Source organism: Hyperoodon ampullatus (assembly GCF_949752795.1).
Source record: "Hyperoodon ampullatus genome assembly, chromosome: 6".
Lineage (NCBI taxonomy): Eukaryota > Metazoa > Chordata > Mammalia > Artiodactyla > Ziphiidae > Hyperoodon > Hyperoodon ampullatus.
The window spans coordinates 62,088,199-62,104,744 of NC_136919.1; the positions used below are offsets into that span (position 1 = coordinate 62,088,199).

The following is a 16,546-nucleotide window of genomic DNA, read 5'->3' on the forward strand; positions in this document are numbered from 1 at the left end:
AGTAGTCTAGCTTGTATTTCATGGTGCAGGAACATAGCTCATTGTATCAGATTTATTGGGGGAAATTAAATTTGAATTGATTCTGCTAACTATGATTTGAATGAGAGGAAAAAGTATAAAAAATGAAGCTGTAAGCTTTTCATCTGAGAATAGTTCTACCTAGTGATTAAGAATTAGAGTGGTATGAAACTCGATAATAAAAAGGCAAGTAACCCAATTAAAAAATGGCCAAAGAACCTGAACAGGTATTTTTCCAAAGAAGACATACAAATGGTTAATATGTAGCTAAGCAGATACTCAGTACCAGTCATTAGACAAATGCAAATCAAAACCACAATGAGATACCATCACACCCCCGAAGATGGAAAGTAACACGTGTTGTCCAAGATGTGGAGAAACTGAAACTTTCATACATTACTGGTGGGAATGTAAAATCACACAGTCACTTTGGAAAATGGTCTGGCAGCTCTTCAAAATGTCAAACATAGAGTTACCATAGGATTTGGCAATTCCACTCCTAGTTATATACCAAGAGAAATGAAGTATATGTCCACACAAGAACTTGTACATGAATATTAATAGCATTATTATTCATAATAGCCAAATAGTGGAAATAACCCATATACCCATAAACTAATGAAATGACAAATGAAGTGTGTTATATCTATGCAATGGATTATTATTTAGCAGTAAAAAACAATGAAGTATTGATACATGCAACAGCTCAAATGACTCTTGAAAACATTATGCTAAGTGAAAAAAACCAATCATGAAAGACCACATATTATATAATTTCATTAATATAAAACATCCAGAATAGGCAAATCTGTACATACAGGAAGTAAATTAGTGGTTTCTTAGGGCTAGAGGTGGAGGGACATGCGAAGCAATTGCTGGTGGATGGATATAGAGTATCTTTTGGGTGACAAAGTGTAAAATTAGATTGTGGTGAAAGTGACATACTATCTATGAATATTAAAAAACATTGACTGTATAATTTAAATGAGTGAATTGTATGGTCTGTGAATAATGTATCAAGAAAGCTGTTTAAAAACTTAAAGAAATTAAAGCAGTAAAATCAGGACAAAATAAGGACACATTTCCTAGCATACCTATACCTGTAAATGAAATATGATGTACTGTTTTTCTTAGCCTCTATAAACCCAGTAACAATATTTTTCTCTAGCTAAAAATACATTTTTTTCCTGACATTTGAGTTTAACGTCTAGGTTATGCTCAGAAGTGGAAAAAACAAGTCATTTTTTTCAGTTAAAATTTTAGTGACTGTACTTGCTTTGTTGGTGCACATTCTAAAACTAAAGCAATATAAGGAACATCTAGCATGGCGTCTTTGCAAGGGTACACATACCTCAGTGCAGTGTTTTATGTATATTTCCTTCCTTTATTGAAGGAAGTAAGAGAAGACCTGAATAAATGTGTATAGATGTGAAAAATATAATATTGTAAAGATTACAGTTCTATGCAAAATCTCTGAAAATGTAATGAAGTCCCACTCAAAACCTCAGCAGGACTTTTCTTGGAACTTTACAATAACTGATTCTAAAATTTGTAAATAAGAATGAAGTTGCAATAGCAGTCCCAGACACCCCCCCTCCCCCAAAGAGCATTTAATAAAGTAGAGGGCTTGCCCATTGCCATATAGGATCTAATAAAGCCAAGCTAATGAAAGTTGTGTGAATGGTGCAGACAGAGGCAAATAAGTGAATGGATCAAAAGAGTGCCTGAAACTGCCCTGTACATGTACGGAAACCTGCCCTGGGTTAGAGATAACAGCATCATTCATTATGTTGGAGTGTGATAATTTTACCGTAAACGCATGTCAAACATTTACTTATCAATGAGGAAATCATCAAGATGGTGAAACTGTTCCAAGAGCATTTGGGGAATTGAAGGAAGAATGTTCGAATGATTTGTTATATACAAAGCTGGTTAATCTCTTACAAGGCAATAAAACCATAACCATACCAAATTATTTGCATATGTACCAGACAAAAAAAATCTGCAAGTTAACATATTATTTTATAGAATATAGACCTTAATCAATAGAAAATAGCAAGTCAAACAAGGATATATCCCTTATAGAATGAAATATTCCTTGGGTGGGCCTGTTAGACAATGCTCCAAGATGGCATTGAGTGGGCATGCGATCTTTTTTTTTTATCTTATTTCAAAGCTACTGAGTAGCTGAAGGATGAGTTATTCATTGCTGTTGGGATAATTGCCCATCCATAGGGGAAACAATTAAATTTAGATCACACTGTACACAAAAGTGGATTCTAGATATACTTGTGTGTTAAATTATTTTCTCCATGTGTTTAAGCATTTCTCATAAAAAAGGGGAAAATAGGGCTTCCCTGGTGGCGCAGTGGTTGAGAGTCCACCTGCCGATGCAGGGGACACGGGTTCGTGCCCCGGTCCGGGAAGATCCCACATGCCGTGGAGCGGCTGGGCCCGTGAGCCATGGCCACTGGGCCTGTGCATCCGGAGCCTGTGCTCCGCAACAGGAGAGGCCACAACAGTGAGAGGCCCATGTACCGGGAAAAAAAAAAAAAAAAAAAAAAAAGGGGAAAATAGGTTCTTGATAAAATACTAGATAGTAGTTTACTATCTAGTAAGTGAGTGAATTAGGTCTATAAAAAAAAACGGAAAAAAATCAGTTTGTAGCATGATGTACTTATTGTGATACTAATATGAATTTTAAAATACTGTAGAATTTCTGGGACTTAATGTACATGTATATAAAAGCATAAAAAATGAAACTTTTGTACCCCAGAAAAATGAAAAAATCTAGTATTGTTTTATTAATAATTATTAAGTTCTGCTAAATTTAAGTGTTTTCTGCCTGGTAAAGATGCTATAATTGTAGCTTTGAAACATGCAACATTTACCTGACACCACAGACTTGATTTTAGCAGAACTTAATTAATTTAGTGTTTTATATATATGGTATGTCAAATCATTGGGGTAAAGATACAGGCTTTTAAAAATTAGCTTGGGAAAAATGGCAAAAGATTAAGAAAAATACACAGCACTATCTTGTACCATATACTCAAATTATAAATGGATCAACACATTAAATATTAAAAAAATAAGCAGCAATTATGTTATATAATCTTTGTGGAGGGGAGGTTTTCCTAAGTGTGCCCTCAAAATCAGAAATATTAAAGGGAAATGATTAATTTTGATTATATAAAAATTTCAATATTGGGGAGAATTTTAAAATTAAAGATAAGGCAAATGAGAAATGGGGATATTTTTATATACATTTCAGAGAACATATTTTTCTAGCCCTTATAAATGAATCTGTAAGGGAACAGATAGGCAAGAATGGTCCAAAAGGCTAGACAGCCCTTTGAATCTATCTATTCCTCTTTCCCTGCTTGTAAACTGAGATGTCAGTCAGTACCCTGGAGTCTCGTTTACCTAAGTGCTTAGGGCTTCCTCCATTCTCCTGGTAAGAAGTTCTTGTGATAGAAAATAACATGCCTTCAAGCTACATTTCCACTTAACCGTGGCGTTTTCTTTTCTCCATCACCCACACCCAACCACCCTTCTGAAAAGAACCTTGATTTTCCCCTAACCTGATGTATGAAATTTAGGAAACTTGGCATGTTCAAGAAAAGATGAATGTTGAATATAAAATATTACCTATTGGGAAGTCTGAAGGTAGAATATAATCAAACTCCACTTAATGTACAATAAGGGCATTGACATCTTAGAATTAAAAAAAAAAGAAGCTTTCCTAAAGGGATGGTCAGTAACCCTTTCCTCTCTTCTCTATGGCTTGTGGACAGTTAAGGTGAATCATTGATGGGAGGTTGACGATTCTGTTATATACAGGGCAGGGCTTATTCTTAAGCTCTATGGAAGTTTCCTTCTCTGCAGTAGGCTTGCCTTCGCGTGTGTCTCTGCGGTAGATCTAGGTCAAAATGTGGCCTAAGATTCTGCAAACCAGATTGGTCTCCAGCTCCTTTATGTTACCTCGGCATTCTGTGGTATAAATATATAATGGGAAACAAGGCAGTTTTTAAAACATAAGATATTTTACAAAATACTTGCCCTTTCACTCCAGAATTTATCCTTAGGAAATAATCAGGCAAGTGAGTAAAGGGGCTTATTGCAGTATTGTTTGTATTGATAATTGCCAAACATTGGGAGCAACTAGCATGCCTCAAAATGAGGGATAGGTAACAAATTATGTTACCTCTATTCAGTAGACTGCTATGTGGACACTAGCTATGATAGAGCAACTCTGTATTTGTTGAGAAGAAAAGATTCAGGATAAATTTAGCATATAATGAAGGAAACCAGAATATGTTATCCCAAAATACGTATGCCTCTTTGACATAAAAATCATTTTGAGCTGAAGGCAATCAAGAAGCAGTAAACACTGAAAAAGTTCCCTCTTTCTGCCTCAAGGTAGGACATAAATTCTGTTTTTACTGGAGACAGACTCGTACAGCTCAGAGAGTCTGCAGACAAATCTTGTTAAATTAACCCTTATTTATTCCAAGTTATTCCTTCGCCATTTACCACTAGGCCTTCACCATTTGTTTTGCCAATTCTTGACAAATGTATTGTTTCTTTGTCAGAAAGGTATAAAAGATTTCTGCTCTGCTTACTTCTTTGGGTCTTCATTCTCCTATGAAGGCTCTCATGTACATGTAACCATTCAATTACATTTGTGTGCTTTTCTCTTGTTGATCTGTCTTTGTCAGTTTAATTTCCAGACCCAGCCGGGGACCCTAAGAGGGTTGACAAAAAATTTTTCCTCCCCTACAGTAATATTCCATTTCAATTAAGAAAAATATAGACAGATAGATAGATAGATTTACTTGGGAAAAGATTTGGAAGGATATATACAAGCTACAATGTTATCTTTGGGTGGAGAGTTTTGGGGGGTGATTTCATTAATTTCTTTTTTGTGTACTGAAATATAAAGAAAAATAAGTTTATTTTATTGGGGCTGTATTTCAGGAATATTCACCATGTAACTGAGTGGATTCTGCTATTTGATTTTCACAACTGATAAGAAATGGAAGTGAGATAACATAAATAATTGAAGGACTTGTGTCGTATACTTTAATCTATGTAGACTTTTCCTGTAAGACAAAGAAGTAACAACCCTCACTGCCTTTTTATTAACAGGCCTTCTCGTGTAGATATGGCAACAAGCAGCCAACACTTCTCATCATTTGATACAAAACAGGCATCTGGACAGCACCGAACATCTAATGTGAAAAGGTCAGGAACGGGGTGGGGGGGCGTTGCGGGTATTCCTGGGGGACTGGGGAGAGCAGTCCAACCCTTGGGTAAATTGCAGTGTTGATGTTACGATAGGGCTTTGTGTTTTACTAATGGGTAGGGTGGAGAGAGGCCTGGGTAGGTGTAGTGCCCATTTTACAAATTAGGGAAGGAGTCTCGGAGCTCCTAAGGGATTTAGTGAGTAGGTGACCCTGTTACATAAAAGCAGAAACAAAACCAAATTCAACTCTTGGGGTACAACTCCCTCTTGAGCCTATTTTTATCTTTAAAAATTTTAACCATTTATTTTATTATGAAATAATGTAACCATATTGCCAAGCATCAGGGAAGATGGAAGAAAGAAGAATTAGGAGCACTTTAACACGGACTGTTAGAATTTTGGTATATTTCATTCCAGTCTTTTCTCTAGGCATGTGCTCCTTGATATAGATGTAGCCATACCTTATTCATTGAACATTGTATTGTGATTGTTTTTCTAATTGTATTCTTCTTGTAACTTTGGCTTAAAAGTGCATTTAAGAAGCATTTGTCGTAGACAATTCAGGAAATATACAAAAGCACAAAGGAGAGATAAAATATGTATTACCATCACCATAACTGTTTTTTGGGTGTGTATTCTCTCTTTTTCTCTTCATATATAGAGATATTAATTTTTTTCTAAATTGGGATCATATTAATTTTACTCTTTGGTAACCCACTTTTCAAAGCATAATATATCGTGACATTTTTCCTTTCCACTGAATATGTTTTATAATATCATATTTGATTGCTAAGTACTGTTCCTTTCTGCCCATTTTAGAATTACTTTAGCCAGTTGTCATTTTTTGAATATGTAAGTTGTTCCTTTCTCAGTTATTAAGGCAACTCTGTTAAAGCTTTATTTTATACCATGAATAAGTGCTTTCCATTTATCGTTACGCGTTTATTAAACTTTATACAGCACATCTTCGGCATTTTAGATTTTGCATTTGAAATTTCAGCTACTTTTGAGCATGTTCACAATACTCATGGGCTTGGCGGTTTGTCTTAGGACTCAACCCTCACAATATAAGGAAGGGGTGCAATATTTATAAGGTTTGAGGAATGGAGATGAAGTTGAAAATAACTTCTCAGGATCTGAAGGCGTTTATTTTCCACATTACTTTTTTTTTTTTTTTTTTGGTGGTACGTGGGCCTCTCATTGTTGTGGCCTCTCCCATTGCGGAGCACAGACTCCGGACGCGCAGACCCAGCAGCCATGGCTCACGGGCCCAGCCGCTCCGCGGCATGTGGGATCTTCCCGGACCGGGGCACGAACCCGTGTCCCCTGCATCGGCAGGCGGACTCTCAACCACTGCGCCACCAGGGAAGCCCTACCACATTACTTTTTAATTTCATATGTCTCTCCTCATGGAAATCTGAGCTATCTTCAGAAATATGTATTCCTCCCTCATAGTTGTCCTCTAACTGATCTGATAGTTTCCTAGGCAACCACTGCATCAACATTTATATAATGCTGAGTTTGAAAGCTGGGATAAAATAAATTTAAAAAATATTACTGAAAGCAGTGATAAATTAAGGGCATAGCATTCAGAGAGAGCTCTGGGCTATATCGGTAGACTGGGAATTCTCAGCATATGTGTAGTTTTTTTTTTTTGTTGTTGTTGTTTTTTGTTTCTTTTGCAGTACGTGGGCCTCTCACTGTTGTGGCCTCTCCCGCTGCGGAGCACAGGCTCCGGACGCGCAGGCTCAGCAGCCATGGCTCACGGGCCCAGCCGCTCTGTGGCATGTGGGATCTTTCCGGACCGGGGCATGAACCCGTGTTCCCTGCACCGGCAGGCGGACTCTCAACCACTGCGCCACCAGGGAAGCCCGATGTGTAGTTTTGAAGGCATGAGCTATATGTGCTCTTTTCAAGAGAGAGCAAAACAAATGAGAAGAGAGTGAAGGAAGGAAGCCCCATGAACACAGACATTGAAGGAGCAGCTAATGGAATGATTTCATGCAGAGCTATGGAGGTTTGAGGGACAGGATGATTAAATGAGATGGTAGCTGCAAGATGGGCAAGGGGTTGGGGAGGGGTGAGTTCTGGAATGAGGTCAACAGAGCCAGGTGTTGCAGAGAGGTTTACATGGATAAAGGCTGGAAAGCATCCTTTGTATTTTGTAGTTAGGTCATCATAGCCCTTTAGCTTAGAGGGTTCTTTGCCAGGCTACAGTGGAAGATGAATGGGAGGAGGGGAAGTAGGGAAAGTGAGAGTCAACTCTTTTTTGAAGCTTTTGCCTATGAAGAGAAGGAGTGGGAGAAGTTCAGGAGAGAAGACAAAATCGAAAGTTATCTTTTTGGCTGGTTTTACTTTAAGTAGAAATGAGTGAGATTTGTGCATTTTCTGAGTTGGAAAGAGGGCAGAGAGGAAAAGGTTAAAGACATAAAGGAAGAAACAGAAGGGAAACGTAAGAAGTATAGTATTAGCATTTGTAGGTTTCATTTTAAAATTAAATTATTAAAATTAAGATTTTTCTTTAAAAAAATGAAACAAATATCCCTACTCTGCCTTTCAGTCAACAGGTCTTCTAATGCATTTGTAAAAACAAGCACTTGTAAATTTATTGTGAAGCAGCCCAGAAGGACATCTGCAAAGTTGAGCAATGCTTCAAACTTGAGCAAGTATGTGGGTAGTTAGACCGCACAGAGCATGATGGCACCCTAGCTAATGTATACTCCCCATGTGACTGCTCCACTGACACCCGGTGTATTGCTCTTCTACACAAAGCTGTGAGGCAATCAAGGAGGGAGTTTAGTCACTATTTCACAAACTAGCAATCCTGGATGGCAGGTGACATACCCAAGGTGCCTCAGCCAGGCAGTGGTTGATTTGCATCTTGATGCTCCATCTCCTCATTTCCTGGCCAGAGCATCTTTAATGATGAACCCATTTGCTTCCCTGGTTGTAATCCCTCTCATCTGTTTAGTCTTACAAAGTGTTTTGACAACCATGGTTTCTTTTGATTAGACTTCAACTTGAAAGAGCCAGGAAAGAATCTTTCCATGTAAGGATCCTGATGTCGAGAGCAGTACATGGCTAACTGAAATGCCTTGCAAAACTCTGAAATATTTTGAGTTCGAGTTATCGCCCGTGTCCTTCCAGGGCACCAGTGACATAGTTGCAGATATTTGTTAAGTTCTGTGTTCGTCACTTCATATCTGTTGACACCCAGAAGCAGTTGTGTTAAAGTCACTTTTGGAAAAAGGAGGAAAGACTTTCCACCCTGGCCCTGAGCCTTCCCATCATTTCCTCCTCTTACCATATCTTTTTGAGTTGAGAGACATGTTGTTTGGCCTTGCGTAGGAAATGGAATGACGACAAGGTTGCCCACTTTCAAATCTCTAAGACAAAGTATATTTTGTCTTCTTGATCTACTTGAGAAACTTGTCGAAAGCAGGAAGAAGAACAGAGGTATAGCATCTCAGGATTAAAGGATTTTTTTTTTTTTTTTTTTTTTTTTGGTGGTACGTGGGCCTCTCACTGCTGTGGCGTCTCCCGTTGAGGAGCACAGGCTCCGGACGCGCAGGCTCAGCGGCCATGGCTCACGGGCCTAGCGTGGGATCTACCCAGACCGGGGCACGAACCCGTGTCCCCTGCATTGGCAGGCGGACTCTCAACCACTGCGCCACCAGGGAAGCCCACCAGTAAGGTTTTAATAAGAAAAACTTTGTAACAAATAATGCTTCAGATGTTCTGAAGATAATTTATTCCTCCTTTATCTTCCATATTGACATTTTATTCTTTCCCCCCTGTCATCATTGCTAACTTGGCTTGTGTTCCACAGTTGCTTCAGTACATAAACAAGTTATTATTTTAGATATTTTTCCTTTTTATTTACTTAATTTTATTTTATTTTTAAAATTTATTTATTTAATTTTGGCTGCATTGGGTCTTCATTGCTGCGCGTGAGCTTTCTCTAGTTGTGGCGAGCGGGGGCTACTCTTCATTGCAGTGTGCGGGCTTCTCATTGCGGTGGTTTCTGTTGTTGCAGAGCACAGGCTCTAGGCACATGGGCTTCAGTAGCTGTGGCACGCGGGGTCAGTAGTTGTGGCTCGCGGGCTTAGTTGCTCCACAGCATGTGGGATCTTCCCGGACCAGGGCTCGAACCCGTGTCCCCTGCATTGGCAGGTGGATCCTTAACCACTGCACCACCAGGGAAGCCCATCCTTTTTAAAGTAGAAGACTGAAAAACTCATTTTGCCTTTAGATGAACATATCTTCTAATTCAGAAACAGGAAGAAAGATATATATTTACTGAAGATATATATTAATAGAGGCACCTGGGTGGGGTTTCCACAGATGGAGACCATGCGTGTATAGTCCCTCTGAGAAGGGCTGAGCGCTCACAGCTTCTGGAGAATTATATATACATGGTTGTTAATTTGCATAGGCCTTGACAGTTCACCAAGTACCCTTGTAGCAACCATGGCCTTGGTTTCTCCTGCACACATTGTGAAATGGGAGGGCATTTCAAAGATGAGGCAGCGGACTCAGGGAGGTGGAGTGACTTTCTGAAAGTCACAGACTAGAGAATGGCAATGCTGACTTCTGATTGCCGGCCCAGGAATTTTCATTCTATCACATCAGGCTTCAGGAGGATGATGTCACAATGATGAGCCTCTTGGAGATCCTTGGCTGTTTTTAAATAGTCGTGCTCATCACTCTAGGCTGGTTGGACAGTTGTTATGAGGCTGAGCAGAAGGGTTTATGTGGTAAGTGTGACTGCCATTTTAGGTCCTTGATCTAAGGGGGCAGTGTGATTGAACATCTGTTTTAGGCAGAATAGTCTGAGGGTGGTGTCCAGAAAAATTAGTATTATCTGGGAGCTTGCTGAGCCCACCCCAGGCCTACTGAATCAGAAACTCTGGTGGTGAGGCCTAGTGGTATTGTTTTAACAAGCCCTCTGGTGAGTTGAATGCACGCTAAAGTTTGAGAGCCGCCTAAGCACAGCTGGTAATACGAAGGCATTCTTGGAGACTGTTTCAGAATTCAGGCTTGAAGTGGTGATAGTCTCAGTTAATGTGGAGGCAGCGGGAATGGAGAGAACAGCTGACCCCAAGACGTGTGTGAGAAGTCCTAGCTGAGATTCCACTTGCTCTCTTGGTCATTCTTTGTGGAACACATGGTAGCACTGGTATTCTGGAGGGGAGGGGGTCTTAATTTCACGTGAACAGGTTAGTAAAACGCTTAGAAAGGTTGAGTTCACGGTGTTTGGAGGTGCCGAGTGCCTACTTCTGTTTCTCCCTCTGAGCTGGGCTTGCAAGTGCATCCACCCGGGTGCCAGTGTGGCCAGCTGAGATGCAGAGGTGGCTGTTTCTGTGGCAAGGGGACTGGTATCTGTTCTCAGCCCATTTCTTGGTAACAAAAGATGAGCTGTACTCTGAGAGAACTGGTGAGAGTGGAAATTAAGAGAACAGGTGAGAGGTAACACTGGAAAACCTAATGGTTGAAGGGAAGGGGTGATGAGGAAGGGAGTGGGGGTTGCTGAGCTAAAAATTTCCTTTTGTTCTTAGAATAAAGTCCATCTTCTTGGGTGGGAGGGAGGGAGACTGCAAGAGGGAGTGTATATGGGGATATATGTATACGAATAGCTGATTCACTTTGTTATAAAGCAGAAACTAACACACCATTGTAAAGCAATTATACTCCAATAAAGATGTTAAAAAAGTAAATTAATTGGGCTTCTCTGGTGGCGCAGTGGTTAAGAGTCCACCTGCTGATGCAGGGGACACGGGTTCGTGCCCCGGTCCCGGAAGATCCCACATGCCGCGGAGCGGCTAGGCCCGTGAGCCATGGCCGCTGAGCCTGCGCGTCCGGAGCCTGTGCTCCGCAACGGGAGAGGCCACAACAGTGAGAGGCCTGCGTACTGCAAAAAAAAGTAAATTAATTAATTAAAAAAATAAAATAACATTGCTATTTAAAACAAAAACAACAAAACAAAGTCCATCTTCTCTGCCACCGTGGTTTCTGTTTTCTGCCGGCTTTCTGTCCTCATTTCCTCCCACTCTCTGCCTTGCTCACCGCATTCCCAGCTTAGAACCTCCCTTCTCCCCTCAACCTAGATATTCTCATGGCGGCCTCCACTCTGCAGCACTTGGATGTCACCCTTTTCAAGAACTTTCTATGAGCATCCTCATTAATGTTGGGCCTCACCTCACCCCCTTCCCCAGCCAGTTTCTTCCCCAGACCACTTATCCCAGTCTGAGATGATCTTAGTTACTGGTCTCCTTGTTTTAAGTCTGCCCTCCCTCCCCAGCTCTTCCATAGCCGGGAACCCTATGGGTCTGCTCAGTGTGTATTCCCAACACCTAGAAGAGTGCCCGGTGTGTAGTTAGAGCTCCATAAATATTAGCTGAATGAATTCTAGGTAGAGATTTGATTGGGGGGGGCAGGTAGGGGGAGGAAGTAGGGGGAGAAATGTGTCTGTAGACACCAGGCAGCAAATGACAGCTAACTTGGCAGGCAGTCGAGGTGAAACAGGATAAATCCAAGAGATGTTCAGGAACTAACACTGACAAAATTTGGAGCTGGACTGATATGGAAGGTATTAAGCAGTTTACTTGTGAAAAATTTTCATGAGAGAGGTTTGTGAACTCCTAGCATTCGTATTTGACCTCTTCATTCACTAGAAACTTAAGGGCAAAGCAATTCTGTGTTAGTATTAGGGTTCTTCAGAGAAAGAAGACCAATAGGAGATATATTGAGAGAGAGAGAGAGAGAGAGAGAGAGAGAGAGAGAGAGATTGATTTGTCATGGGAATTGGCTCACGTGATTTTCAAAGCCGAGAAGTTCCATGGTCTGCTGTCTGCAAGCTGCAGAACCAGGAAAGCCAGTGGTGTAGTTCAGTTGAAGCCCGACAGCCTGGTAACCAGAAGCACAAGAGAGGAGAAGATAAATGTCCCAGCTCAAATAGAGAAGAGATCACGCTTTCCGCCTTCCTCTGCCTTTTTGTTCTATCCTGGCCCCCAACGGATTGGCTGATGCCCACCTACATTGGGGAAGGCCATCTGCTTTACTCAGTTCACCAATTCAAAGGCTAATCTCTTCCAGAAACACCCTCACAGACACAAAAATAATGTTGTACCAGCTATCTAGACATCGCTTAGCCCATTCAAGTTGCCTTATAAAATTAACCATCACAAAATGAGCTCTCCAGCTAACCCCTTTTCCAAGAGCTTGTCTCCTTTCTGCACCACCCTGGAGGAGAGAGGCTTTCAGGTCCCAGGCATAAGGAATTCTGTTGCTGAGCATCTCGCAGAGCAGCGCTCTATCCCCCCAACCCATCTGGCCACTCAACAATACTTATGGGGTTGTAGTATGTTCTAGATACAACCAAAGGCCCTGGGGGCATAGCAGTGACTAAAACAACCTCCTTGCATTTATATCCTAGAGAGGGAAGATAGCCAAAGACAAACAGGTCCACAAATATAGGCACAAGATATTTTGGATGGTAATAAGTGGTATAGAGCAGACAAAACAATGGGAGAGGTTGGGCTGAGGTCAATGAGGCAGGTCTTGAGTTGGTGCTTTTTGAGCTGATATCTGAATAACAAGAAGGAACCAGCCATGAGAAGACCTGGGGGCAGAGGGTGGGTGGTTCCCTGCAGCACCTTCAGAACCCACTTCTGGAAGATGAGTAACCGAAGTGGCATTTTTGTTTTCCTGCTTAAGAAGTGAATATGGAGAGAATGGTGGCACAGAAATTCAACTTTCAGCACTTTGAAATGAATCATTGTACTGCTTATTTCCTTACTGACATATTTTCTTGTTAAAAGATGTTACACAAAACATTTTAGAGATCGCTCTCATTTTAAAGGGCAGAATTTCTATCAATCATAAATAATTAACATGAGTTTCAAAAGGTAAAATCATGACTCATACAGATGTAAAAATGAACAGATGTTAAAATTTTTACTTAACTCATTAATCAGGGAGAGAACTAGGCAGATGTTAAAACAGATTTGAAGGAGATATCAAAACAGCACAAATTTATATGGAGTAAAGGAATGTTGAAATGAATGTGCAGATTCAGGCAAAACTAGCTTCTTCCACAGTGGAGGAGGGAAGTCGATTGAAGGCCAGGACAGAATTTACGTGTGTTAAATAACAAGTTCAACTGACTAAATTTGAAGATCTAATTGTCTTTATTAAACTCTTTGTGAATTGGGCAGCATCCCATCTAGCAAGAGAAAGGAGCTCCTTCAGGCTGCAGGAAAGGAAAGGTTTTTCAAGGCAAGGAAGAAGCAGGGGAAAGAGGAAATTAATAGTAAAGAATGCATTGTTTTAGGCTAGGTTGCCCTCCTAAGGGAAGTGGAAGGGGTCTATCAGTGGATTTCCAAGTGCTGTTCAGGAAATTCCAGGTTGGCTGGTTATAGGTCACATTCTTGGAGAAGGTTGGAACTGTAATTAGGTTAGCTTTAAGTCCTGGTGGGGCTTAGCATAAATGACTCCATTTTGCGCCTGCTGTCTCTTTTCTTTTAACATCTTTATTGGAGTATAATTGCTTTACAATGGTGTGTTACTTTCTGCTGTATAACAAAGTGAATCAGCTATACATATACATATATCCCCATATCCCCTCCCTCTTGCATCTCCCTCCCACCCTCCCTATCCCACCCCTCTAGGTGGTCACAAAGCACCAAGCTGATCTCCCTGTGCTATGCGGCTGCTTCCCACTAGCTATCTGTTTTACGTTTGGTAGTGTATATATGTCCATGCCACTCTCTCACTTCGTCCCAGCTTACCCTTCCCCCTCCCCGTATCCTCAAGTCCATTCTCTAGTAGGTCTGTGTCTTTATTCCTGTCTTGCCCCTAGGATCTTCATGACTTTTTTTTTTTTTTTTAGATTCCATATATGTGTTAGCATATGGTATTTGTTTTTCTCTTTCTGACTTACTTCACTCTGTATGACAGACTCTAGGTCCATCCACCTCACTACAAATAACTCAATTTCGTTTCTTTTTATGGCTGAGTAATATCCCATTGTATATATGTGCCACATCTTCTTTATCCATTCATCTGTCGATGGACACTTCGGTTGCTTCCATGTCCTGGCTATTGTAAACAAAGCTGCAATGAACATTGTGGTACATGACTCTTTGAATTATGGTTTTCTCAGGTTATATGCCCAGTAGTGGGATCGCTGGTAGTACAGTAGTTCTCTTTTTAGTTTTTTAAGGAACCTCCATACTGTTCTCCATAGTGGCTGTATCAATTTACATTCCCACCAGCAGTGCAAGAGGGTTCCCTTTTCTCCACACCCTCTCCAGCATTTATTGTTTGTAGATTTTTTTGATGATTGGGCCTGTTGTCTCTTTTTTAACACGTGTCTATAGACAACAGTTATTTTGTATTGATATCAGTTACGTATAATTTACAGAGCTGTAAGATAGTTCCTGTGGAATCAAAAACAAATAACCTGGCAGGGTCTTCTTTAGATTTTAGACGATGCAGTTTTCCACTCACATACATTCTTACCCCTACAATCAAACTAAAACAAAATAACCTCTGCTCCCACTCATGAATAGATGTAGTTCCTACACTTGTGGTCTTCGGAGTGATGGGGGGACTATCATTTACTAAGTGCCTGCTATGATCATTATTTGTCAATTTGTTCCATCTTCAAAACAGCCCCATGAAGTAGTTGGTGGTGTTCCCATTTTACAGGTGAGAAAGTCAAGTTCCCAGAGGTTAGAGGCACAGCTAGTAAGTGACAGAGTAGAATCCCAGCCTGTCCTTCTGTCTCCAAAGTGTACACACACACACACACACACACACACACACACACACACACTCCCTGTGACAACTTGATAAAGTAAAAACTGTAGAAATTCTGTGTATTTTTTTCTTGATCTTTAGGTCACTGTCAACCAAGGTGGATCTCAGGAGTGGCCTGGAAGAATGTGCAATGGCACTGAACTTATTTCTAAGTAACAAATTTACAGATGCCTTAGAATTGCTTCGACCATGGTAATTAACTTTATTTCTTTTAGATAAAATATCTTTTTTTGGATGCTTTTGATGATTCTGTCTCTGATATCATTCTTGTCAGTTAATTTTTCTGCACTTCCTCCTGAATATTTATAAACTAATTTGGTTGAGACCCCTAAATGTTGATTAGTTTTAATATCCAGTTAAGAAATCTGTCGTTTCAACTTTAATTAGTAGAGCATTTCTGATTCTTTCTCCTATCTTAATTTCTATACTTGTTCAAATAGTGTCATCTTATTAGTTTCATAGAGCTTCATTTGGCTTTCTTCAGTGAAATATTTTTATGGATAGTCCTCTGAAACTTAAATATCATTGAGAAAAGTTTCTTTTGAAATGGGCATGGGTGGATGTCCCTGGTGGCGCAGTGGTTAAGAATCCACCTGCCAATGTAGGGGACACGGGTTTGATCCCTTGTCTGGGAAGATCCCACATGCCGCGGAGCAAATAAGCCTGTGAGCCACAACTACTGAGCCTGCGCTCTAGAGCCCGGGAGCTACAACTACTGAGTCCGTGTGCCTAGAGCCTGTGCTCTGCAACAAGAGAAGCCACTACAATGAGAGGCATGCACACCGCAACAAAGAGTAGCCCCTGCTCGCCACAACTAGAGAAAAGCCCGTGCCCAGCGACGAAGACCCAGTGCAGCCAAAAATAAATAAGATAAATAAATTTAAAAAAAGAAAAGAAACGGGTGTGGGAAGAACTAAAATATGGTAATCTCAGATGCTAAAAAGAAATTTAAGATAATAAAAATCTTACTGGGACTCCCTATTTATGTGATAAATCACTTAGGCAGTTTCATTTCAATTAATAGTACCTGTTAATTCTGATGATGTGGCAGCAAAACCTATGCTTAGCCTTCTTACTAGGCCTCACTTTGACCCCAGTGTCCACCTGTACAGTGTGACTAGAGCTCGGCAGGAATAATCTTACCTTGTGCCTCCAAACACAGTGTCTTCCTTGGATGAAGCTTAGACCTCAGATAATAATTTCAAGACATTTACGTGGGCACAGAGTGGGACTCTCATTCCTTTGAGGAGTCTGTAGGGTGAGCAGGGTGATGTGACTCTGGTCATTGCCTTTGAATCTTAGAAATTAATGTGCCTACTGAGGCTGTGGTAATTCTCAGACTTAGAAGAGCTGCAATCAGTTAGCATTTCAGAGGTTAAGAACAGATGATAAAATAGATGGTGAAGTCCTATGGTAATTGCCCAGGGCTGTCTCCACCCAATGCTTGTCTCGCATCCT

The 16,546-nt window shown here is 40.6% G+C and overlaps 1 protein-coding gene across 3 annotated transcripts in view; it reads left to right on the forward strand.

Annotated features, from left to right (window-relative positions):
* Positions 1-16,546, forward strand: part of TTC39B (tetratricopeptide repeat domain 39B) — a gene marked incomplete at its 5' end in the record, with an annotated part of 127,765 nt that overhangs the window by 55,537 nt on the left and 55,682 nt on the right. The window contains 2 exons of one of the 3 annotated variants that reach the window (XM_079707242.1): positions 5,170-5,265; positions 15,170-15,280. The exons of 1 other annotated variant lie outside the window; for it this stretch is intronic. In XM_079707242.1, the coding sequence (XP_079563368.1) occupies positions 5,170-5,265; positions 15,170-15,280 (207 nt within the window). Of the gene's footprint in view, positions 1-5,169; positions 5,278-15,169; positions 15,281-16,546 lie in introns of all 3 variants that reach the window. One more of the 3 variants, XM_079707240.1, reaches the window with a different exon arrangement.